Genomic DNA, 26,754 nt, shown 5'->3' on the forward strand with positions numbered 1-26,754 from the left:
AAGTTTTCATAACAGTGACCTTAATTGCTTACCATCTGTAAGCTGTTAGTGTCTTAACGACCGTTCCACAGGTGCATGTTCATTAATTTGTTATGGTTCATTGAACAAGCATGGGAAACAGTGTTTAGGTATACCCTTTACAATGAAGATCTGTGAAGTTATTTGGATTTTTACGAATTAACTTTGAAAGACAGGGTCCTGAAAAGGGGGTGTTTCTTTTTTGCTGAGTTATATTGTATGTTCATTGATTTTGTCAAAATTGCTCAGGCTCAGTCAATTTGGTTGGGAGTCATTGGTGGACAAGCAGATTTAAGTCAGGAATGAGACTGGAGTATTCAGGAACACTCAGCAGCTATTGCAAAGCCATTCTGGTGTGTATTTGGCATTAAAATGTGTATAATTGTCCCACTGAAAAACAAAACTCTATCCCAGGGTTTGGTATTCAGAAGACTAAGGCAGGGTTCCCTCTAACATTTTACCTGGGCTTTTCTGCTTTCATATTTCTATTTATCCTGGCACTCCAATCCCTGCCGGTTGCAAGCATACCCATAACATGACAATACTTGGAAATACAGAGGATCAACAACAACGCTTTCACTCTACAGTACAGGCCTGTATGACCAAGTAAAAAGAATGAAGCCTGTGTTTAAAAAGAAATCCACTCCAAATCCTCCATTCTGTTTGCAACAAGGCTGTTAAGCAATACTGCAAAACAACAAGGCAAATGAATGACCTTTTTGGCCTAAATAAAAAACTACAGGCTGGGGTCACATCCAATACAACACAACGCACAGCATCATGTTATGGGTATGCAGGGACTGAGGAGTAAATAGAAATATTGAAGGAGCAAAGCCCAGGTAAAAAGTTAGAGGAAAACCTGCCCCAGTCTTCTAAAAACCTAACCCTGGGATATAGTTAGATTTTTCAGTGGGACAATTACACAATTATGAATGCCCAAAAGACACCAGAAAGCCTTTCCCAAGAGGTGTTGAGTGTTCTGAATATTGGTTTGAATATTGCCATGCATCAATGACTCCCAATGAAATGTAGTGACCTTAAGCGATTTTTACAAAACAATGGGTAAATGTTCCCTTACCAGTTGTGAAAAGTTGTAAGAATCTTACCAAAAGGATTCCTAGCTGTAATGTCTGCCATGTGACAACATTCAATCAATACTTTTTTTATTTTTATTAATATTATTAATTTGGAAAATGTTCTATAATTTTTCTATAACTTTGAAAATGCGGAATAGGTTGTTGAGATTGGTAGAAAACCCCCGTGAATGTATTACCCGTTGAGGCAGCAAAATGTGAAAACTGTGCAAAGGGTGTGTAGACTTTCACTAGTGACTGTAAGCCTTTTCATATCTGAGTCTACAGTAGTACTGCTTTTAGTTAAATGTCTGTATTGACATATATGTAGCTTCCTTTTTCCTCCCTAAAGGCCCTACATCCCTGGCCCCTCAGAAAGACTTGAATCAGTCCTACATCCATCCGGTCCGGTCCTGGGGCAACCAGAGCTTCCGCACCCATCTCTACAACATGACCCTGTCTCACAGACGCCTCCGTATCCCCCAGTCTGGATGCTATTACCTGTATGCCCAGGTGTACTTCCGCTACCCCTCCCTCACCCACGAGGGGGGTGACCCCCGTGAGGGCACCTCCAACTGCCAGCTGGTCCAGTGTGCTTACAAGAAGACTGACACTGAGTATGCCCTCCACTCTGTCTACCAGGGAGGCCTGTTTGAGCTGCACGCCAGGGATGAGATCTTTGTCTCTGTGTTGTCACCTGCAGCTGTGCACGAAAAGGACTAATCCAGCTATTTTGGGGCGTTCCGGTTTGACCAACGAGCATGGTGGTTAAAGATGGGGAAAAAGCTATACCACACAAGAGAATACTAAGCATGGACATACACTGAACAAAAATTTATAAACGCAACATGTTAAGAGTTGGTCCCATGTTTCATGAGCTGAAATAAAGATCTTAGAACTGTTCCATATGCACAAAAATATTATTTATCTCAGATTTCTTGCACAAATTTGTTTACAACCCTGTTATTGAGCACTTCTCCTTTGCCAAGATAATCCATCCACCTGACAGGTGTGGCATATCAAGAAGCTGATTAAACAGTATGATCATTACACAGGTGCACATTGTGCTGGGGATAATACAACTGCACTCTAAATGCAACACAATGCCACAGATGTCTCGAGTTTTGAAGGAGCATGCAAATGGCATGCTTACTGCAGGAATGTCCATTAAAGCTGTAGCTAGAGAATTGAATGTTCATTTATCTACCATAAGCCTCCTCCAACGTTGTTTTAGAGAATTTGGCAGTACGTCCAACCAGCCTCACAACCGCAGAACATGTGTATGGCGTCATGTGGGCGATGCGGTTTGCTGATGTCAACGTTGTGAACAGAGTGCCCCATGGTGGCGGTGGGGTTATGGTATTGGCAGGCCTAAGCTACGGACAACGAACACGATTGCATTTTATTGATGGCAATTTGAATGCACAGAGATACCGTGACGAGATCCTGAGGCCCATTGTTGTGCCATTCATCCCCAGCCATCACCTCATGTTTCAGCATGGTAGTGCAAGGCCCCATGTCTCAACGGTCTGTACACAATTCCTGGAAGCTGAACATGTCCCAGTTCTTCCATGGCCTGCAAAATCACCAGACATGTCACCCATTGAACATGTTTGGGATGCTCTTGATCAACGTGTACGACAGCGTGTTCCAGTTTCCGCCAATATCAAGCAACTTTGCACTGCCATTGAAGAGGAGTGGGACAACATTCCACAGGCCACAATCAACAGCCTGATCAACTCTATGCGAAAGAGATGTGTCGTGCTGCATGAGGCAAATGGTGGTCACACCAGATACTGACTGGTTTTCTGAACCACACCTCTACATTTTTAAAAAGGTATCTGTGACCAACAGATGCATATCTGTATTCCCAGTCAAGTGAAATCTATAGATCAGGGCCTAATGGATTTAATTCAGTTGACTGATTTCCTTATATGAACTGTAACTCAGGAAAATCTTTGAAATTGTTGCATGTTGCATTTATATTTTTGTTCAGTATAGATTACACATTTTACTACAAGTCTGTGGACATAGACTTCAAATCACCATGGTTATGAAATAGCCAGCCACAGACTTGTGCACAGGCCATGTATAAAACTGGCTCACAGGTGGCTTGGCATCAACAACTCTACATTAGAATGGAATGGTGTGGGCTAATTGGCATCAACGACTCTACATTAGAATGGAGTGGTGTGGGCTCATTGGCATCAACGACTCTACATTAGAATGGAGTGGTGTGGGCTTGGCATCAACGACTCTACATTAGAATGGAGTGGTGTGGGCTAATTGGCATCAACGACTCTATATTAGAATGGAGTGGTGTGGGCTATTTGGCATCAACGACTCTACATTAGAATGGAATGGTGTGGGCTATTTGGCATCAACGACTCTACATTAGAATGGAGTGGTGTGGGGCTAATTGGCATCAACGACTCTACATTAGAATGGACTGGTGTGGGCTAATTGGCATCACACTTTGGTACTGTAGCACAATCACTAAGTATTTACCAGCACTGAGGGAAGAGGCCATTAGAAAGACAAAGGAATGTGTGAATTCTCCCCACATACTGTAATGTAGAGATATTCAAAAAAATTCTAAAAAGTTCTGGGACATTGTAAAGTCCATGGAGAATAAGAACACCTCCTCCCAACTGCCCACTGCACTGAGGATAGGAAACTCTGTCACCACCGATAAACCCACTATAATTGAGAATTTCAATAAACATTTTTCTACGGCTGGCCATGCTTTCCACCTGGCTACCCCTACTGCAGTCAACAGCACTGCACCCCCCACAGCTACTCGCCCAAGCCTTCCCCATTTCTCCTTCTCCCAAATCCATTCAGCTGATGTTCTGAAAGAGCTGCAAAATCTGGACCCCTACAAATCAGCCGGGCTAGACAATCTGGACCCTTTCTTTCTAAAATTATCTGCCGAAATTATTGCAACACCTATTACTAGCCTGTTCAACCTCTCTTTCGTGTCGTCTGAGATTCCCAGATTGGAAAGCAGCTGCTGTCATCCCCCTCTTCAAAGGAGGGGACACTCTTGACCCTAATTGCTACAGATCTATATCTAAGGTCTTCGAAAGCCAAGTCAACAAACAGATTACCGACCATTTCGAATCCCACCGCACCTTCTCCGCTTTGCAATCTGGTTTCAGAGCTGGTCATGGGTGCACCTCAGCCACGCTCAAGGTCCTAAACGATATCGTAACCGCCATCGATAAGAAACAATACTGTGCTGCCGTATTCATTGACCTGGCCAAAGCTTTCGACTCTGTCAATCACCACATTCTCATCGGCAGACTCAATAGCCTTGGTTTCTCAAATTATTGCATCGCCTGGTTCACCAACTACTTCTCTGATAGAGTTCAGTGTGTCAAATCGGAGGGCCTGTTGTCCGGACCTCTGGCAGTCTCTATGGGGGTGCCACAGGGTTCAATTCTTGGGCCAACTCTTTTCTCTGTATACATCAATGATGTCGCTCTTGCTGCTGGTGAGTCTCTGATCCACCTCTACGCAGACGACACCATTCTGTATACTTCTGGCCCTTCTTTGGATACTGTGTTAACAACCCTCCAGACGAGCTTCAATGCCATACAACTCTCCTTCCGTGGCCTCCAACTGCTCCTAAATACAAGTAAAACTAAGTGCATGCTCTTCAACCGATCGCTGCCTGCACCTGCCCGCCTGTCCAGCATCACTACTCTGGACGGTTCTGACCTAGAATATGTGGACAACTACAAATACCTAGGTGTCTGGTTAGACTGTAAACTCTCCTTCCAGACTCACATCAAACATCTCCAATCCAAAGTTAAATCTAGAATTGGCTTCCTATTTCGCAACAAAGCATCCTTCACTCATGCTGCCAAACATACCCTCGTAAAACTGACCATCCTACCGATCCTCGACTTCGGCGATGTCATTTACAAAATAGCCTCCAATACCCTACTCAACAAACTGGATACAGTCTATCACAGTGCCATCCGTTTTGTCACCAAAGCCCCATATACTACCCACCACTGCGACCTGTACGCTCTCGTTGGCTGGCCTTCGCTTCATAATCGTCGCCAAACCCACTGGCTCCAGGTCATCTACAAGACCCTGCTAGGTAAAGTCCCCCCTTATCTCCGCTCACTGGTCACCATAACAGCACCCACCTGTAGCAAGCGCTCCAGCAGGTATATCTCTCTGGTCACCCCTAAAGCCAATTCCTCCTTTGGCCGTCTCTCCTTCCAGTTCTCTGCTGCCAATGACTGGAACGAACTACAAAAATCTCTGAAACTGGAAACACTTATGTCCCTCACTAGCTTTAAGCACCAGCTGTCAGAGCAGCTCACAGGTCACTGCACCTGTACATAGCCCATCTATAATTTAGCCCAAACAACTACCTCTTCCCCTACTGTATTTATTTATTTAGCTCCTTTGCACCCCATTATTTATTTCTACTTTGCACTTTCCTCTACTACAAATCTACCATTCCGGTGTTTTACTTGCTATATTGTATTTACTTTGCCACCACAGCCTTTTTTGCCTTTACCTCCCTTATCTCACCTCATTTGCTCACATTGTATATAGACTTATTTTTCTTCTGTATTATTGACTATGTTTGTTTTACTCCATGTGTAACTCTGTGTTGTTGTATGTTGTCGAACTGCTTTGCTTTATCTTGGCCAGGTCGCAATTGTAAATGAGAACTTGCCTACCTGGTTAAATAAAGGTGAAATAAAAAAATATACAGCACTACCAGCTACCAAAGACAACTAAAGCCCTGGTGTCCATAAGGAACCAATCTTCTTTTCTGATAAACAAAAACTCATGCACCAGGAGGGTTCTTTTAGTGTTGAATGTACCTACTAACAACATCATTACAAGCTTTTGTGGTGGATGTGGTTTCATAACTCTAGTTAATTATGGATAAGAAACAAACAATGGGCTCTTGAGGGGTAAAAACAAGGAACAATTAAGTTCTTGTTGATCCTGCCATTATCTTCTAATTTGTACAAAACCTTTTTTAAGGGGTGTCAGTAAGGCTCCAAGGGATTTTGGTAATGGCCCTCTTGGGAGACCTTCATTATACTGAGAATTCGGCTATTTCTTCTGCTTAGAAATTAACTGCAGTAATTACTGTGTGGGGGGGTTCAGTAACAACTTTTGCTTGTTCTTTACTGTGGGTGGAGGTATTACAGATTACCGCGGTTAACCAGATAGCTGTACTATTCTTTATCATACAAAGAATCCCGAGCTGGACAGTAGAACACTAATAAGTATAGTCTGAGCCAACTTTGAACTTCCTGTTAAGCGCTACGTCGACCCATGTCCTAAAATGTGTTGACATCAAATGTTTGCAATGTCAAAAAAAACAGTGACTTTTTTTGGACTGTGTATTTGACTATTGGTTGAAACAATAAACAAGATTTACTGTCAAGACACCTTGACTTTCTCATGACAGGCATGGAAGGCCACCCAGGCCATTCACACAGAGCAGTGAGTCATACTCTGGTTCGACCCTCAGGGATGGACTTAATAGGATGATGATGTTGGGAGTGAGAATGACTCCAAACTCGTGTACTGTACTTGGTGAGAAACTGGACACAAAGAGCACGTATCTATTCATGTGAAAGTTAACATTGTTTTAATTCATAGCAAAGTTGAAATGACAGGGGGAATAAATTATTCAGCTTTCACATTTTGAATCTCAGTTGCACCTTTACATGAGATGGTAGTGATACGAAACCACTGCAGATGGTAGTGATACGAAACCACTGCAGATGGTCGTGATACGAAACCACTGCAGATGGTAGTGATACAAAACCATTGCAGATAGCATAAATGCTAATACAAACAGACACAGTTTAATAATGTAACTCTAGCTACACCCCCCCCCCCCCAAAAGAAAACCTGATAAGTACATTATTTGTAAATAAAGTGCATTAAAATTAAATATGAGACCGCACAGTTAAAATGAACTACGTTGTAAAAGTAATACATTAATGGAGACACACTTATGGATAAAACAGGGTGTCAAGGAATCCATAAACCTAGCTTAAGAATGGCCACCATCAACCTGCTCAAGGTAAAAGTGAGATTTGAGCATTCCTCACAGGGAGGTTCCTCAGCTTAGTTCATGTTTAAGAGAGCATGCTACACTCCAGTACGCTCATTCTTAGTGTGGACTTTGACGTTGTAAGACATGAGGGTCTCGTGAGACAGTAAGAGAATGAGTTAAGAGGGAGAAGAGATCCAGAGTTCTTCACTAGTGTCGGCTGGCAGATCTAGAGAGAACTGGCCTGTCCTTGTCTTAGCGAGAAGGAAGTGAGAGCAACAAGAACACTGAACGTGTTCGCCCCTCCCAGACCATGGACAGACGAGGAGATAACAGGAAGATGATATGAGATGTGACATACTGGAGACCTCTTCCTCTCTCGATCATCCCATAATACACCAACACTGGTCCTGTCCATGACCTCAGACTGCCTATTAAGACTGATCATCACTGACTGATGATAGTGTGCAGTGTGCTGGATAAAGTGATCTTATACTTGTGATGCAAGTATATGGATGCAATAAATACTATTCACTGAAAAGGTCATGAAGCTCAGAAATATAGAGGTGCATATTCAAAATGAGTAATACATATTTTCATGATTGCACTTGAGTGTTACAGATCAGTTGATAAAGTTTAGTAGTCAGTCCCTCCTGGATTGCGCCGGGATTTTTGGTGATATTTGCAGGACAAAAACCTTGATTTTGCTGTGGCAATTCTGACATTTTGCATGTGCTGATGAGGGAAGCATTTTGTTGATGTGTGGCTTGATTGAACCATATTACGCGGTAAGTGTGCAGTGATTGGCTGAAATTCACTGTTTGTACTGCGGTGATGGGTCAGTTTAACGCAACAATTGGACTGTTTTATGTGGAAATTGTGCGGTGATTGGTCAAATGTGCAAGCCATCGCGTAATATGCTAAATTGATTTTGCAAAAAAGAAACGATGGCAGAATTCTGGAGAGACTGAGTATTGTGACTAAGCCACAGCGGGTTAGTGCACAGCAGTGCCTCCCTGTGGTCAAAGAGGATTACCACAGCATGCATGTTCCAGGGGAAGGTTCTTTTAGTCTGTAATAACAGTGTGTCTGTACGAAGAAAACATCTCCTGGTCTGTGTCAAAACCACAACCCATTACCAAAGAAAGAAACATTTCTTTCGAGCTAAAGTGTTTAGCTATAACACCAGGGAAAAAGACTTCAACATTTCAACACTGGCATAAATATTTCAGCGCAGCCACAATTTCAACTGTGATTTTGATAGGTTGAAGCTGATTATTTCCACTCCTAGCTTAGTTATTGTATGGGGATTAAGTTTTCAAAATGGCAGTGGTTTGGCTTATACCTTAAGATTCCAGACGGTCTCGACTCCTTTAGGATCCTTGGTAGCTCTAGAGACACATGCTATACCTGAACAACTGACGAGGAAGACCACTCCTGCCTATACGGCCAAGGAAAAAAAAGGTTCTCCCAGTTACCGACGGTCATTTAATAAGCCATAGACTTTTCCCTAAATCCAGTTCATCGTTTGGGTCAATCCTGGAAAGCCAGCTTGCTGTTGAAGTGCAATGAATTCTCTGTCTCTATAGTTCTAATGAAGCGGTCAGTTGTCACTGCAATGCATTCAAAAGTGTGAGGGAATCCACTAGTTAGACATAAACATAGTGCAATGGAGTTGGCCTGGAGACGGGCCTGGGTAAAAGCTGTGGTTCCACAGTGGTGTCTGGCCAAAGGTGCTGCAGCTGGTACTGAAGCATCAGTTGAAGAGGATCGAGTCTGGGTCCCGGTTGGCTATCTGGGCCACGTGCTTCAGAATGTCCTTCTTTGTGATAATCCCCAGCAACCGACTGCAAGATAGACAGGGACAAAACGTCAGAGGTCTGGACTTCTTACCATATACAAACTCTTTTACATAAGTAAGTTCTGTCACTTTGTTTGTCTGTCTTGGGGTTTCTGTTCAGTTCTACTCATGAATGTACACTACAGTTCAAAAGTCTGGGGTCACTTTAATTTAAATTAAAAAACATTAAAATAACATCAAATTGATCAGAAAAACAGTGTAGACATTGTTAATGTTGTAAATGACTATTGTAGCTGGAAACGGCTGATTTTTAATGGAATATCTACATAGGCGTACAGAGGCCCATTATCAGCATAATGGGTAATGAGTAGTACATAGCGTTGTACGAGGTCTTCAGTTTCTTGGCAATTTCTCACATGGAATAGCCTTCATTTCTCAGAACAAGAATAGACTGACGAGTTTCAGAAGAAAGTTATTTGTTTCTGGCCATTTTGAGCCTGTAATCGAACCCACAAATGCTGATGCTCCAGATACTCAACTAGTCTAAAGAAGGCCAGTTTTATTTCTTCTTTAATCAGAACAACAGTTTTCAGCTGTGCTAACATAATTGCAAAAAGGGTTTTCTAATGATCAATTAGCCTTTTAAAATGATAAACTTGGATTAGCTAACACAACGTGCCATTGGAACACAGGAGTGATGGTTGCTGATAATGGGCCTCTGTACGCCTATGTAGATATTCCATTAAAAAAATCAGCCGTTTCCAGCTACAATAGCAATTTACAACATTAACAATGTCTGCACTGTTTTTCTGATCAATTTGATGTTATTTTAATGTACAAAAAAAAAAAGAGCTTTTCTTTAAAAAACAAGGACATTTCTAAGTGAGCCCAAACTTTTGAACGGTAGTGTATAGAAGTAGTGGTTCCTAGCTACATAGCTAGTTCTCAGTAGCAGGAGCTTTACCCATTGTGTGTGATGAGGCACTGGCGCAGGCCCAGCTTCCTGAAGATGTCCACCACAATGTCCATGGCGGTGTGGTCTGTGACAGTGAAGGGACTAAGGTCCATGATGCCCCGAAGCTTTAGAGGAGGGGGGCTGCTGGGGGGCTGAGGGGGCGTGTACTCTGTGAAGAAGATCCTCGAGGTGCACACAATCCCATCCTGACGCTGCCTGGCATTATCTGAGGGGAGAGAGAGGGTTTTACAGAGGAGTGGCAGAGGTAAATAGACCAAAAAGGTGTTAAACACACTGCTAATGACATTGAGTACGTCTACATAATAATTAGTAATAATTCGATATTAAACTGATTACGGCAGTAGGCAGATTACACTAGTCACGTTAACACCTTACTCCGCTTATCTTAAAAATCGGCGTAATGTCAAAAATCGAAGTAAGCATTTGAGAAATCTTTAGAATTAGTAGGACATGTGAAGACCTTAATCAGCGTTCCAGCGGTATGTCTGAAATACGGATGTGTTAGCACCAGCCGAGCGAGCCTCCCTCTCTAGCGCGACTGAAGTTGAGTTCAGAACAACTGAATGTATGCATCTTAGAAATTGTTTTAACATACAAACTTTATATGTCCCGACTCAAATATTAGTTCCAAAAATAACATGGCTGCTGTGGAAACAAAAGTTTATTTTGATTTGGCGATTTTCTGCATTGATCAGAGTGCCACTAGGTCGCCTGATTTTAGAACGTGTCCATGTAAACAAGACAATTAGGGAAATCGTACTTATTGTGTCCATGTAACCACACTCAGCTATGATGACAATGAACATGTTGGTCAAAAGCCAGCACCTAGCACGACACAGGGCGATGACCCATCATCCATACCTATGGAGATGGTGAGGTCCCTGCGCAGCACGAAGCCCACCAGGCGCTGGGACTCATGAGAGACCACCACGGGGAAACCACTGTAGGTGGTCTCTGTGATCATGGTCTCCACGTCCTCTACCGTCATGCCGTCCTGGGTCAGTACGGAGAGCGGCGGGTCACTGCGACGCGGCCGCATCACGTCCATGGCCAGGGTTTTATGACTGAACTCCTCCTTGGCCTCCAGGAAGGGGTAACCGTTGAGGCGGATGTGAGCCTCGTAGATGCCCTCGCGCCCGATGGCATCCGCCACCCACTTGCTGGTCATGGCCGCGGCCATCAGGGGCACGATGTACTCCAGCCCTCCGGTCAGCTCGAACATGATGACCACCAGGGATACGGTCATGCGGGTCACCCCACCTGTGGGCACAGAGAGAGGGCTGGAGGCAGAAGTCTCAAGGCTATGACTAATGTTGACATTTAACCAGGAACAAAGGAGTTCAGAGTAAAGACAAAACCAAGTGAAGAAAACACTCTTAGACATGCAAGGTGCCAACATACAGCACTCTTGTAGCCCTTACCTAAGCAAGCAGCAGCCCCCACCATGGCGTAGAGGCCTGGGGTGATGCAGTCAGCACCAGGAGAACACCAGCCCCTGAAGATCGCCCAGTCATGGTGGTAGTAGGCCAGCTGCTCCATGCCTATACCCAGCAGCCTGCCTGCAATCGCCCCCACCGCCATACTAGGAATGAACAGCCCAGAAGGAACCTGGAGGAACAGGAAAGACATGATTTATATAAAATACTCAAATCCCATGGAAGAGCTCTCGCATTGAAATCATACAAGTAAGCGGTGACATCTCTGGACAGATGTGCCATACAGACAGGCTACGGTAGAAGGAACGAGGTCCTCTTGTACCTTCATGCCGAAGGTAACCACGGTGATGAGCATCTTAAAGACGAGGGCCAGGGACAGCTGCCACATGGCCGTGTAGACGTCATCTCCAGCCGGACGGTCCGGCAGCTCGTTGCTGCTCTTGGTGACGTTGGCGTTGTCATAGTTGCACAGCTTGGAGGAGTCCAGCAGGCCACAGTCGTTGAAGAGCTCCGAGATGAGCTCGCTGGTGCTGGTGCGGGTGTAGCTGTTAGGGAAAGCCACCACCGCCGTGACCGCGGTGACAACCAGAACCTCCAGGACCGGGTAGTGGCCCAGCCACGTGGTCTTACGCCGCCGGCACCACGCGATGTTGGCTCGGATGAAGAAGGCGCCCCAGATGCCGCCGAAGATGCCAAGGAGGACGAAGGGTACGAGCTCCAGGAGATGCCAGGGGGTGTGGAACTCCACGTAGAACAGCACCAGGCGGCTGTTGCCAAACGGGTTGATGGAGCGCAGGGTGAAGGCTGCCACCAGGGCCGCGAAGAACGACCGCCACAGGGTCTTCAGAGGGAAGTAGTAGCTCACCTGACAGGGCCATGAGAAGAAGGACAGTTACACAGTGACCATAGTCAAAATGTCAACATTTGAATTGAATGTTCAATTTAACTTTAAGAGTAGTTCAACTTGAATCAGAAAGCACATAGATTTAAGAAGAAGCCAAGGCGCTTCTCACCTCTTCCAGACTGAAGAGCACTCCTCCTATAGGAGCACCGAAAGCCACAGACACACCAACGGCAGCAGCAGCAGACAGAACCTGACACAAACAACCAAGGAGAAGGTGGTGATCAGTGTGGCCTTACACTAAGCCTTTATAACACAGCACAGCACAGCAACAAAGCTGAATAACAGCTCATATAATGCTGTGAATCAATGCCAAATATCTCTGTGTTGGAAATTACATCTCAGGCGCAGTGTTTACAGAATTGAGAACGATAATTGTTGGCACTGCACTGCCAGTCGTAGCTCGCTGTGGCAGGGGAGAACAAGCATCACCGTGGGGTATATGTTTATTGAAATCGTAAACCCACGAGACCATCTATAGGCTATTTATACTTTCATGGGGGTTTCCCGTGCTGAGTCTGACTTGAGGCGCTCTCAAATTCCTTTGACACGGCGTCAATGCAAAACAACATCAGTGTTCCTACACCATATAAAACATGTAGCTGTTTGTGAATAGCCCACTGCTATTGTTCCTCACCTCTCTGCGCTTGGCCTCGTTCTTACGGTACTTGGTGAACAGGTGGCATAGGATGTTGCCACAGCAGCAGGCCACGTGGACCAGGGGCCCCTCCTTCCCCAGGCTGAGCCCTGATGACACAGCCAGGACCAGGGTGATGGTCTTGATTATCAGGGTCCACTTCCCCAGGTACCCTCGGATGATGAACCCACTCAATATGGTTTTGATCTGGTGCAGAAAATAAATAGCATGGGTAAATTAACCATGTCATTTGTCCTCTTTCAAAAGACATATCAAATAAGGCAAGAGGCATAAAGTAGTCGTACCTCCGGGATTCCAGAGCCACAGGCATAGGGGGCGAAGGCCCTGACCAGTGTCACAGCCAGGAAGGAGAATAGTAGAGCCCAGCACACGTACATTAGGTAGTTCATAATGTACGCAAAGGGACCCTTGCGGAGAGAAATTTTACAATAAGACTGACCAAAATAAATCACGTAAAACAAAAACAATGGTTCAAGTAGTACAATTTTAACCCACCTCTGTCGTGCCAATGATGAGCTCGGCCCAGCTTTTCCACTGGGGACACTTATCCCTCTCCTGGAAGGTAGTCTCGTTGGAGGTCCAACAACAGTGCTCATGGTTGAACCAGAACCCATTCAAACAAACCCCTTCCTTGAGGTCTGTCATCCAGTGGGCTGATATGTCGATCCCACCTGCCAAAGCACCTGGAATAGATCACAACACTATCAATGGTTTCCAGGGCGTTGCTGTGTGGGGTTTAGTAGAAGGGATCAAATGAAAAAGTCGAATCATAAACATCCGTATCCATTTAGACTGACCTGACATGAGTCCAATCAGCAGCATGAGCAGCCATCCAGAGAAGGCATCGCTGACACTCTTCACCAGCGCCCACGTGGATTCTCTGCTTTTACTGGTAATCTACAGAGAAAGACAGAAATATTCAGCTGGGCTGAAGTGCGTTTCGGTATACCCTTTTTTCAATTTTTCTACTAAGGGCGGGTCGTGGAGGACACCCCCCCCCCCCCGTAGCTCGCCTATCGCCACAAAGGCATTTTACAATGAGCACTTTTGCCAAAATACGCACAAAGACGTCTGCAAGATCTGATACTCTTTCTTATACGGATGAGCATTATACTACCACATTCACTCTTCCAAGATCTCGCCGAGCCAATCGAACCCAATATTGACATTGACAAATTAAACAGAGAAGTGGAAGAATAAAGAAAGAAACTGGCCAGTTATGGCATTCTATTGGAGTATCCCTCGGGGCTTAGAATGAACAAGGCCCCCTGCTTTTGTCTTAGAAGACAGTCATTTAATGCAGAGACGGGACAATATTTTGAACAAACGCTCTCTAGAGCTCATGTTGCTTGTCATTGCAAAGACTAAAGCAGAGAGAGATAATGTGAGAGAGTGCTATTACAGAGTGATTTTTTTTTACCCTTTTTGCTCCCCAATTTCGTGGTATCCAATTGGTAGTTACAGTCTTGTCTCATCGCTGCAACTCCCGTACGGCCTCGGGAGAGGCGATGATCGAGAGCAGTTTGTCCTCCGAAACACAACCAAGCCGCACTGCTTCTTGACACAATGCCCACTTAACCCGGAATCCAGCCACACCAATGTGTTGGAGGAAGCACCGTGCGTGCACCTGGCGACCGTGTCAGCGTGCACTGTGCCCAGCCCGCCACAGGAGTCGCTAGTATGCGATGGGACAAGGACATTCCTGTCGGCCAAACCTTCCCCAAACCCGGACAACGCTGGGTTAATTGTGAGCCGCCCCTTGGGTCTCCCAGTCGCGGCCGGCTGCGACAGAGCCTGGACTCGAACCCGAACTCGAACAGCTAGTACCTTTTGAGTTTGGTTCCCGCAACGCGGTTGGTATCAGTTGCTGCTACTATCTGTCCAGTGATCCTGCCGAACAAAGGCCGGGTCTGAGGAGCTGCTTGGCGTAGAAAGTAGCCCAGCTGCTAGCTAGCTGCCTATCAAGCTAGCATGGTTTTCTTGAGGGCTTGAAAGCAGCCTGCAACACGGTTAGCCATTTGTTGCTGGGGCTGCGGATTTCCCTGGGCTTGTGACTGGCTAGATCCCTGCTGTTTGTTGTTGTGTTCAATCTTCCCTGTGACCTGCCCTGTCTGGAACTGCGAGGAGTGACAGCTTAACCTACGTTGCTACCATGACAAAGACCAAAGCCAGCAGGAGTACCACTGAGGATACTGGTGTCTATCACAGGTGAAGGATATTTAAAATGAACAGAAAGGAGTTCTACCAGCAGTTGTTACAACAACAAGAAAATTGCTTCAAGTTTTTGGCCAAATACTGATGGAGTCAACTAATAAAAGAATAGATGACCTGACCAGAGAGGCTCAGGACCTGAAGAACAGTTTGCAGTTCTCCCAGGGTCAGCTTGATGAGTTTAAACATGAGAATGGCAAGGGAAAATCAAGGCGGAACGACATTGTTGTGGACGGAATTGTAGAATCTCCACATGAGACCTGGACGGAGTCGGAGGACAAAGTGAGGAAAATGATCGCGGAGAATCTGAAGATGGACCACAGGAAGATTGAGGTGGAGCATGCCCACAGGACTGGAAAACCCACCACTGGCCCAGGCCAATAGTGGTCAAGTTCCTGAGGTTCAAGGACAAGGTAGCTGTTCTAGAAAGAGCCAAGAACATGATCCTGAAGCTCTGCGCCAGAAGAGGAAAGAACTTATCCCAGTCATGAAAGCTGCCAGAGCGAGTGGGGACATTACTTACATCTGCTATGACAGGCTCATTGTCCCAAAAGCCTGGAAGGGATGAGAGAGCCAAGCCTACGTGTTCATAGCTTCAACCCCGCAGCACACACACACACACTTATATCAATTTGCTTTGTTTGCTTTTTCTGTATTATGTCCATCTCCGATAAGCCACCAACGGAAATGGATGAAGATAGCCCATATTACTATATGTAGCTTTAGAAATAAGGTTAAAAAAAAATCACAAACAATCAGATAATTCATATATAGCCATTTCTGAGACTCAGTTAGATAATTAATTTGATGATACAGCAGTAGCAATAAAAGGATATAACATCTATAGAAGAGACAAATGCTTATGGGGGAGGTGCTGCTGTATATACAGTTGAAGTCGGAAGTTTACATACACCTTAGCCAATTACATTTAAACTCAGTTTCTCACAATTCCTGACATTTAATCGGAGTCAAAATTCCCTGTTTAGGTCAGTTAGGATCACCACTTTATTAAGAATGTGAAATGTCAGAATAATAGCAGGGAATGTTTAATTTCTTTCATCACATTCCCAGTGGGTCAGAAGTTTAAATAGACTCAATTAGTATTTGGTAGCATTGCCTTTAAATTGTTTAACTTGGTTCAAACATTTCGGGTAGCCTTCCACAATAAGTTGGGTGAATTTCGGCCCATTCCTCCTGACAGAGCTGCTGTAACTGAGTCAGGTTTCCTTGCTCGCACACGCATTTTCAGTTCTGCCAACAAATGTTCTATGGGTTTGAGGTCAGGGCGTTGTGATGGCCACTCCATTACCTTGACTTTGTTGTCCTTAAGCCATTTTGCCACAACTTTGGAAGTATGATTGGGGTCATTGTCCATTTGGAAGACCCATTTGCGACCAAGCTTCAACTTCCTGATTGATGTCTTGAGAAGTAGCTTCAATATATCCACATAATTTTGCTTCCTCATGATGCCATCTATTTTGTGAAGGGCACCAGTCCCTCCTGCAGCAAAGCACCCCCGTGCTTCACGGTTGGGATGGTGATCTTCGTCTTGCAAGCCTCCCCCTTTTTCCTCCAAACATAACGATGGTCATTATGGTCAAACAGTTCTATTTTTGTTTCATCAGACCAGAGGACATTTCTCCAAAAAGTACAATCTTTGTCCCCATGTGCAGTTGTAAACCGTAGTCTGGCTTTTTTATGTCAATTTTGGAGCAGTGGCTTCTTCCTTGCGGAGCGGCCTTTCAGGTTATGTCGATATAGGACTCGTTTTACAGTGGATATAGATACTTTTGTACCGGTTTCCTCCAGCATCTTCTCAAGGTCCTTTGCTGTTGTTCTGGGATTGATTTGCACTTTTCGCACCAAAGTACGTTCATCTCTAGGAGACACAACGCGTCTCCTTCCTGAGCGGTATGAGGGCTGCGTGGTCCCATGGTGTTTATACTTCCGTACTATTGTTTGTACAGATGAACGTGGTACCTTCAGGCGTTTGGAAATTGCTCCCAAGGATGAACCAGACTTGCAGAGGTCAAAAACAAATAATCTGAGGTCTTGGCTGATTTCTTTTGATTTTCCCATGATGTCAAGCAAAGAGGCACTGAGTTTGAAGGTAGGCCTTGAAATACATCCACAGGTACACCTCCAATTGACACAAATTATCAGAAGTTTCTAAAGCCATGACATCATTTTCTGGAATTTTCCAAGCTGTTTAAAGGCACAGTCAACTTAGTGTATGTAAACTTCTGACACACTGGAATTGTGATACAGTGAATTATAAGTTAAATAATCTGTCTAAACAACTGTTGGAAAAATGACTTGTGTCATGCACAGAGTAGATGTCCTAACCGACTTGCCAAAATATAGTTTGTTAAAAAGAAATTTGTGGAGTGGTTGAAAAACGAGTATTAATGACTCCAACCTAAGTGTATGTAAACTTCTGACTTCGTATGTATGTATGTATGTATGTATGTATGTATGTATGTATGTATGTATGTATGTATGTATGTATGTATGTATGTATGTATGTATGTATGTATGTATGTATGTATATATTTTTTTCTTTCTCCCTTTTTCTTGTTTAGAGAAGATCTTATGTCAAGTGTTATTGAAGTGCTGTGTGTCACGTCCTGACCAGTAAAGGGGTTATTGTTATTATAGTTTGGTCAGGACGTGGCAGGGGGTGTTTGTTTTATGTGGTTCGGGGTTTGTTGGTAAATGTGTTTATGTAGAGGGGTGTTTGTTTAGAGTAGTCCGGGGTTTTTGGTTATGTTCTGTATTTCTATGTTAGATCTAGGGTGTTTAGTTCTATGTTTAGTTAATTGGGATTGGGCCTTCAATTGGAGGCAGCTGTTCCTCGTTGCCTCTGATTGAAGGTCCTATGTATAGGGGTGTGTTTAATGGGAAGTGTGGGAGGTTGTTTTTGTTCGTTTTCTCAGTGTTCTAATAAAGTTAAAATGAGCACTCAACCCGCTGCGCCTTGGTCTACTTCATACGACGGCCGTTACACTGTGGTTGCATGTTCACTTGGCACATTAAATTATTTTATTTTGGGATGTTGCTATAGACCACTAAGTGCTAACAGTCAGTATCTAAATAATGTGTGTGAAATGCTTGATAGTGTATGTGATGTAAACAGAGAGGTCTACTTTCTTGGGGAGCTGAATATTGCATCCATTCCTGCATCCGTAATGGGTCTGCGGCCAAACGACCACCCCTCATCACTGTCAAACGCTTTCTAAAACACTTCAGCGAGCAGGCCTTTCTAATCGACCTGGCCCGGGTATCCTGGAAGGATATTGATGTCAGCAGAGGATGCCTGGTTATTCTTTAAAAGTGCCTTCCTCACCATCTTAAATAAGCATGCCCCATTCAAAAAATGTAGAATCAGGAACAGATATAGCCCTTAGTTCACTCCAGACCTGACTGCCCTTGACCAGCACAAAAACATCCTGTGGCGTACTGCATTAGCATCAAATAGCTCCCGTGATATGCAACTTTTCAGGGAAGTTAGGAACCAATATACACAAGCAGTTAGGAAAGCGAAGGCTAGCTTTTTCAAACAGAAATTTGCATCCTGTAGCACAAACTCCAAAAAGTTCTGGGACACTAAAGTCCATGGAGAATAAAGAACACCTCACAGCTGCCCACTGCACTGAGGCTAGGAAACACTGTCACCACTGATAAATCCACAATAATTTAGAATTTCAATAAGCATTTTTCTACAGCTGGCCATGCGTTCCACCTGGCTTCAACTGCCCTGCACCCCCCACAGCAACTCGCCCAAGCCTCCCCAATTTCTCCTTCACCTAAATCCAGATAGCTGATGTTCTAAAAGAGCTGCCAAATTTGGACCCCTACAAATCAGCCGGGCTAGACAATCTGGACCCCCTCTAAAACGATCTGCCGAAATTGTTGCAACCCCTATTACTAGCCTGTTCAACCTCTCTGTCGCACCGTCTGAGATCCCCAAAGATTGGAAAGCTGCCGCGGTCATCACCTTATTCAAAGGGGGAGACACTCTAGACCCAAACTGCTACAGACCTATATCCTACCCTGCCTTTCTAAGGTCTTCGAAAGCCAAGTTAAAAAACAGATCACCGCCCATTTTGAATCCCAGCGTACCTTTTCCGCTATGCAATCTGGCTTCCGAGCTGGTCACAGGTGCACCTCAGCGGCGCTCAAGGTCCTAAACGATACCATAACTGCCATCGATAAGAGACAATACTGTGCAGCCGTATTCATCGACCTGGCCAAGGCTTTCGACTCTGTCAATCACCACATTCTTACCGGCAGACTCAACAGCCTTGGTTTCTCAAATGACGGCCTCGCCTGGTTCACCAACTACTTCTCTGATAGAGTTCAGTGTGTCAAATCGGAGGGCCTGTTGTCCGGACCTCTGGCAGTCTATGGGGGTGGCTCAATTCAGGTCCAAGACAGGGCTCAATTCTCGGTCCGACTCTTCTCTGTATAGATCAATGATGTCGCTCTTGCTGCTGGTGATTCTCTGATCCATCTCTACGCAGACGACACCATTCTGTATACTTCTGGCCCTTCTTTGGACACTGTGCTAACTAACCTCCAGACGAGCTTCAATGCCATACAACTCACCTTCTGTGGCCTCCAACTGCTCTTAAATGCAACTAAAACTAAATGCATGCTCTTCAACCGATCGCTGCCCGCATCACTAATCTGGACGGTTCTGACCTAGAATATGTGGACAACTACAAATACCTAGGTGTCTGATTAGACTGTAAACTCTCCTTCCAGACCCACATTAAGCATCTCCAATACAAAATTAAATCTAGATTCGGCTTCCTATTTCGCAACAAAGCATCCTTCACTCATGTTGCCAAACATACCCTCGTAAAACTGACCATCCTACCGATCCTCGACTTCGGCGATGTAATTTACAAAATAGCCTCCAACACTCTACTCCACAAATTGGATGCAGTTTATCACAGTGCCATCCGTTTTGTCACCAATGCCCCATATACTACCCACCACTGCGACCTGTATGCTCTCATTGGCTGGCCCTCGCTTCATACTCGTCACCAAACCCACTGGCTCCAGGTCATCTACAAGTCTTTGCTAGGTAAAGCCCCGCCTTATCTCAGCTCACTGGTTACCATAGCAGCACCCACCCGCAGCACGCGCTCCAGCAGGTATATTTCACTCGTCACCCCCAAAGCCAATTCCTCCTTTGGCCACCTTTCCTTCCAGTTCTCTGCTGCCAATGACTGGAACGAACTGCAAAAATCACTGAAGCTGGAGACTTATCTCTCTCACTAACTTCAAGCACCAGCTGTCAGAGCAGCTCACAGATCATTGCACCTGTACATAGCCCATCTGTAAATAACCCATCTGTAAATAACCCATCCAACTACCTCATCCCCATACCATATTTATTAAATTTTGCTCCCCAGTATCCCTACTTGCACATTCATCTTTTGCACATCTATCACTCCAGTGTTTAATTGCTAGATCGTAATTACCTCGCCACTATGGCCTATTTTATTGCCTTACCTCCCTTATCTTACCTCATTTGCAGACACTGTATATATACTTTTTCCCTCTACTGTATTATTGACTGTTTGTTTTTCCATGTGTAACTGTTGTTGTATGTGTCGAACTGCTTTGCTTTACCTTGGCAAGGTCGCAGTTGTAAATGAGATCTTGTTCTCAACTAGCCTACCTGGTTAAATAAAGGAGAAATTTAAAAAAAGTATTGACTGGTTTTCATCAAGCTGTCCACTCAAGAGGAAGCTTCTCACTGTAACCTGTGCCTATTATCTGGTTCAGGTTATTAATCAACCTACCAGGGTGTTTACAAACACTACAGGAACAAGATCATCCACATGTATTGAGAACATTTTTACTAATACTTTGTTTGCAAAGCTGTATCCATACCCAGTGTTCACAATATAGTGGCTATATCCAGGAAAGCCAAAGTTACACTATTTTAGGCCCAGCTTTTGTATAAGAGATCATACAAACATTTTGCCATGACTCACTTTCATGATGTTAAAAATATTTGTTCATCACTTGACGAATTTATGAAATTGCTTCTTCTAATTATTGCTAAACATGCACCTGTTAAGAAACTGACTGTTAGAACTGTTAAGGCTCCATGTATTGATGAGGAATTGAAAAACTGTACGGCTAAAAGAGATGGGGCAAAAGGAGTGGCTCATAAGTCTGGCTGCATATCTGACTGGCTGACTTACTGCAAATTGACAAATTATGTGACTAAACTCAACAAAAATAAAAAATAAACTGTATTAAGCCAAGGTCAATGATATTAAGAATTATGAAGTAAAAAAAACTACTTGACTTCTTTAAATGAAATTATGGGAAGAACATCAAATTCAACTCCATCTTTCATCAAATCAGATGGCTTATTTGTGTCATGCACAAAGTAGATGTCATGCCCGACTTAACAAAACTATAGTTTGTAAACAAGAAATGTGTGGAGTGGTTGAAAAACAAGTTTTAATGACTCCAACCTAAGTGTATGTAAACTTCCGACTTCAACTGTATGTCTATCAATACCATTTTTATTCTGTTGTTGTTCACATGTTGTGGAAGCCATCTGATGCGTTTCCAGCTCTGGGAAGCAATAATTCACTTACAGCTTGTCAATGAAAGATTACTTTCAAAATACATATTTATTTAAACGGTTATTTTGTGTGTGCTCGATCTTGTGTATTCTGAACTATGTAACTCCTATTTTCTGATTGTTTCCTCATAATCTCCCAGATGTTTTCTTTCCAAATATACCAAGGTTTGGCATGTCAGAATCATGTAATTACACATGAATGGCAGTTACTTGTCTATTTTGGCGGAAATCTACATTTTTAAATTACATTTAAGAGGTTAAGGACCAAACAATTTACAGGTCGCAAAATAGTTGGGAGATTTTTGATGTAACGATTCCATGGCACATGGTTTATGAACTGATACACAAAACAACGCTGGATTCAAAACTTATTTTCCATTTTAAATTATTATACAAAATTCTTGCAACCAATAGAATGTTATATAAATGGGGGATACAACCATCCCAGCTCTGCAGATTTTGCTGCAAAGAAAAAATCATTAGATTACTTGTTTTGGTACTCCCCATATGTAGCTTGTTTTTGGTTACAGGTTCAGGAAGGGCTGAAAAATTGCATTTACTTGGAGCTAACTCTTAAAATAGCACTGCTGGGTGATTTGGGAAGTCATAGTCAATTGATAAGCTGATAAATTGTATATAGTATGCATAAGCTGGAATGAAGTGTTGCTTTCCATTAGTTTACTCCAATTAGGGGAGGGGTGCTAGGGTTAGGGGGAAATATATATATTTTTAAATGTTATATATATTTACAAAAATATATAAATGGGTGTTTGGAAATGATGCAGACAATTACATTGATAGAAGCCACAATATAACTGCAATATTAAAGCTGATCAACCTATTTTTTTAACGAGTGAAATTGATGCATACATTAATAACAGTGCTTTAGACCAAGGTTGGATCACTGAAAAGGAGAGGGATTTCCTCATCACCCCTTACCCAGTATGTTCAGCTTACTATGGCCTACCTAAGATTCACAAGAAACTATCTGATCCTCCTCTGAGGCCTATAGTCTCTGGTAATGATAGTCTCACGGAACCCCTATCCCAATTTGTCTATTTTTTTCATTAAAAAGTTGATTCCTTCCCCCCCAGCACTCAATACCGACACCACTGATGTGCTAAAGACCCTTGAGGATGTCCAAGTTGAATGTAATCATATACTTATAACTATGGATGTTCAAGTCTTTATACAAACATCCCCCATGCAGAAGCCCTCTCCCACTATATATAGCAGATCCACACCCTGAAGGTCTGCTGCCCCCTTCTGGTTTTATTTGGACATTAACAAAACTGGCATTATCTATTAACTTTGTTCATTATGCTGGCTCTTTTTACCTAGAGTATGAAGAATACAATTGAACAAAGCTGAATAAAATGGAAAGAATATTTTCTCCAAACGATTTGTGGGAGTATGCACATGCAGCTAGTCTGTGCTGAGCGTTAAGAAATAGGTATTCCTATATGCTTAATTTAGAGTTATTAATGTAACTTTGGTTGTTCTATGTTTGGATTTGGAATACATTGTACGGCAAGATGCGACTAATGATGATTTGAAAAAGTCACTTGAAAGGCATGAGCTCCGCTTTGTTTTTTTGCGCAGGCTGCACACTACATCAGTCACAATTTGACAAGCACTTGATAATGCCTAGAATTTCACAGCAGCATCCACTTTGTGTGTCCTTAATTCACCCTAAAAGAATCCATGCCGTTCGCAGCCAGTGGCCGTAGTGCCCTTCTTCCTGAGTGCTGTGCGCTCCATCACATGATCGGGTCTTTCTCACAGGCTACAAGTGAAGACAGACACGTCGGGGACGCAACTGCACGCGTCCTTATCCAATTCCAAGATGCATATTGAAGATATTGGAAGAACTGTCAACATTTACTTTATCAGCCAACAAGATGAGTAGGCCTAACGAACAGCAAAAGCACTAGCCTATGTCAATCTACTATCCCCCATAGTACAAAGGTTGAGAAATAAATATTCCAAACATAGTCTGGGACAGTTGTGGGATGCGATAGATCCCAAATGAATCAGATCAGAACGTTTAGCTTAAAATGTTGATAAATTATTAGGCTATTTCTTTACATTATAAGCGTAGCAATGCGCATATGGTAGTAGGCTATAAGTGCGAACGTTCCATTAGCGGAAAACACCATTATCAAAAGTGACCGCAAATGCAATTATGCATGTAATGCTTTTATTATAAAGGTGCATTTTTATGGTGAAAATGATCTTCCCCAAACTTGAAACTCACGCGTTGCTTATATATGTTGATTATCAATGTTATCAATGTTGATCCAAGATGGCGTAGCAGTCGGACGTGCGTTTTTGTCTTGTCCCCTCCTGTCCCTTGCAAACATAGTTTTTCCCTGTATGTTTGTTTATTCCATGAGTAACTCTGTGTTGTTGTATGTGTCCAACTGCTGTGCTTTCTTGGCCAGGTCGCAGTTGTAAATGAGAACTTGTTCTCAAATAGTCTACCTGGTTAAATAAAGGTGAAATAAAAAAATATATATATATATATTTGCTAGTTAGGCTCTACACCCCTTGTAAAGCGGATTAATGTGCTTAATTTTAAGAAGTTATTTGGCCACTTTAGTTGTGATACAAACCTTATTAAAACATATAGGCCTACGGGCTAGGCTACATGAGGTGTGCGACTATGATTCGAAAAACTCGCCAAAAAAAGGCATTGTTTCTTATGCTGGGCCTCATTCACAAGTGATAATATATCATTCACAAGTCATAGGCTAATATCACCCATCAGACTATTCTTGATTTTATATTCTTTACATATATTAAAGAATTTGTGAAATTTGTTCTGATTTAGAATGGACTATTATCATGCACCTCCTTCGTAACAGGGGCAGCGGAAAAAAATGTAATCTATGCACTTAAATAGCGAATGGAGGACGCTTTCCCCGTGGTTTATTTTTATGTCAGCCAGGTAGGCTATACTCCTGTAGTAAATATTAGCAAAGTTCTTAATATTAGGAAAGTTGAGAAATAAATATAGTAGGCCTAGTCTATAGAAAGCTGATCCTCCTCTTTTTAGTAGAGGCCATCACTCTCACTTTTCTCACTTAATTGCATAGTCTTTTGAAATGTTGCGCAACATGAGCTCATGGACTCCCATGGAGTGTTTGATTAGATTTTCAAATACTTTTGCATTGATGTCAGTGTGATTAGAGGGACAATACAGTGCTGAGTACCAGGTAATTAGGCTACGAATTACCAAGTTTGGTATGCTATGAATGACCATGAGCAGCATCAGAGCATGGAGAAGACTAATTACCATGACCGTGGAATTTGACTGCCTTCATGACTCGTGACCGTCGGTGTGGCTGTAATACAGTCACCGCAACAGCCCTAGTTAAGAGTTAAAAGAACAAGGAAGTAAATAGTTGTAGGTCACCTCTCTGTGGCGGTCGCGGTCTTTGGACTTCTCCCGCACCCAGTCTATGGTGTTAAAGTCCTCATAGGTGCCCACCCCTGGCACCGGATCATCCAGCAGGTCCATCAGCTTAGGCACCCCGTTCACCTCCTCCATACCTGGGTTATCCCCTGGACGAGAAGGGAGGAGAGACGTGAGGATTTAAAAAGAGTGTCACATATTCTGGTGTGAAATAATAAAAATAAAATAACACATTTGCAATACCCATGCTTGTTTTGGCACAAACGATGTGTATAAAATCAATACAACACAGACAGGCCTTGGCCTTACCAGAACCTTTGTCTCGGTCCAAGGGTGGTACATCCTCTGTGGTAGAGAAGTCTAACGTCGCCCCTGCTATCTCCACCATGTCCTCGTCACTTGTGCTGCTCTCGTTGCAATATCCGGTGTTATCCATCGAGAATCCTGACGGAATACACACAGAATAAGGTCAGGGTCCAAAAGCAGAGTTCAAAGGAATCCTCCACCTAACTACATTCGCTAAACTTGCTACATCTGGGAGCCCTGAGACCTAACGACGTGAGCTAGCTAACGTTGGCTAGTTAGCTCCGTCTGTTTTAATGTATTGTGTTCGACTGGCTGTTGTGGTTAGCTTCTAGCTAAATACTGACTGACATCAACCCGTCTGTCTCCAACCGGCATGGCACCTAGCTAGCTATTTATCTAACGTCGTTAGCTAACTAACGTTAGATAGGTGGTTGGACAGCTAAGTTAACCAGCGCGATAGCATCAGCCACACACTCATACACCTTAATAGTAAGCACAGAGCTTCCTGTGCAAGCACATACTATTGACATATTAATAAAATAAAAAAGTCGTTATTACTTCGTCGGATGGATTTCGACAGAGAACTCTGCTCTGTTGTTATCCTATCGGATTTTAACCGAATTCCAACAACTTCCTGCCACGACAGACATTGAGAGCGGATCCCAGATGCTAATACTGATCAGTTTATCGTCGATTGATTATTCCTTTATTTTCCCAAGGATTCTGACTAGAAACCAGTCACCATGGAAATAGAGTAGATTTTAATTGACTATTGAACCCACCAGTACAGCAAACAAGGATCACATTATGCCTAGTCCAGTCCCCAAACTCATTGCCAATGATGATTCCCTGGGCGTCACACACAGACCTGAATATTTGCATGTCTGCAGATGACAAAGTTAACAGCATTAAGTATTTGGGTATATGTTTATTATTGAAATCGAGCACTATTTCTTCAAGCATGTATTGTAGAAAGTCCAATGACTCCTCAAAACCAACAACCTCCTTGTTTTTTTTTTTGAAAATAAACCCAGAACAGACAATGGTGAGAGTTACAATCCTAGTGTACCCTCAGTTGAATAAAATCAGACGTTGTCCACAGTGCATATGTAGCCTAGTGACCTTTCCTTGGCATCTCTGCACCCATATTTGGAGAAATGATAAAGTGAAAACAATATAAGTAAATCACCTTCACCAGTTCAGTACTTTCACGACAATCAATGACTGGAATGCAAGATGGTAGATAGCCAATTCAAATAAAATGTTATTGGTCACATACACATGGTTAGCAGAT

At 43.3% G+C, this 26,754-nt stretch overlaps 1 protein-coding gene across 2 annotated transcripts; it reads right to left on the reverse strand.

The window, feature by feature from the left end:
* Positions 1–6,709: 6,709 nt before the first annotated feature.
* Positions 6,710–26,280, reverse strand: LOC106602954 (H(+)/Cl(-) exchange transporter 5). Of its 2 annotated transcripts, none has more exons than XM_082974417.1 (13): positions 26,019–26,280; positions 25,470–25,598; positions 25,155–25,303; positions 13,707–13,806; positions 13,405–13,592; positions 13,194–13,316; positions 12,889–13,095; positions 12,364–12,444; positions 11,673–12,215; positions 11,336–11,522; positions 10,776–11,174; positions 9,903–10,119; positions 6,710–8,984 (listed from the first exon to the last, which is right to left on the reverse strand). In XM_082974417.1, the coding sequence occupies exons 2-13, from the start codon at positions 25,588–25,590 to the stop codon at positions 8,894–8,896; spliced, it is 2,406 nt and encodes an 801-aa protein (XP_082830543.1). In that variant the 5' UTR covers positions 25,591–25,598; positions 26,019–26,280; the 3' UTR covers positions 6,710–8,893. The 2 variants fall into 2 exon arrangements, with proteins under 2 accessions (XP_082830543.1, XP_014051484.2); XM_014196009.3 differs by having other exon boundaries at positions 25,464–25,598.
* Positions 26,281–26,754: the final 474 nt, after the last annotated feature.

The sequence above is a fragment of the Salmo salar genome, chromosome 04 (genome assembly GCF_965601325.2).
Source record: "Salmo salar chromosome 04, fSalSal1, whole genome shotgun sequence".
NCBI classification, from domain to species: domain Eukaryota; kingdom Metazoa; phylum Chordata; class Actinopteri; order Salmoniformes; family Salmonidae; genus Salmo; species Salmo salar.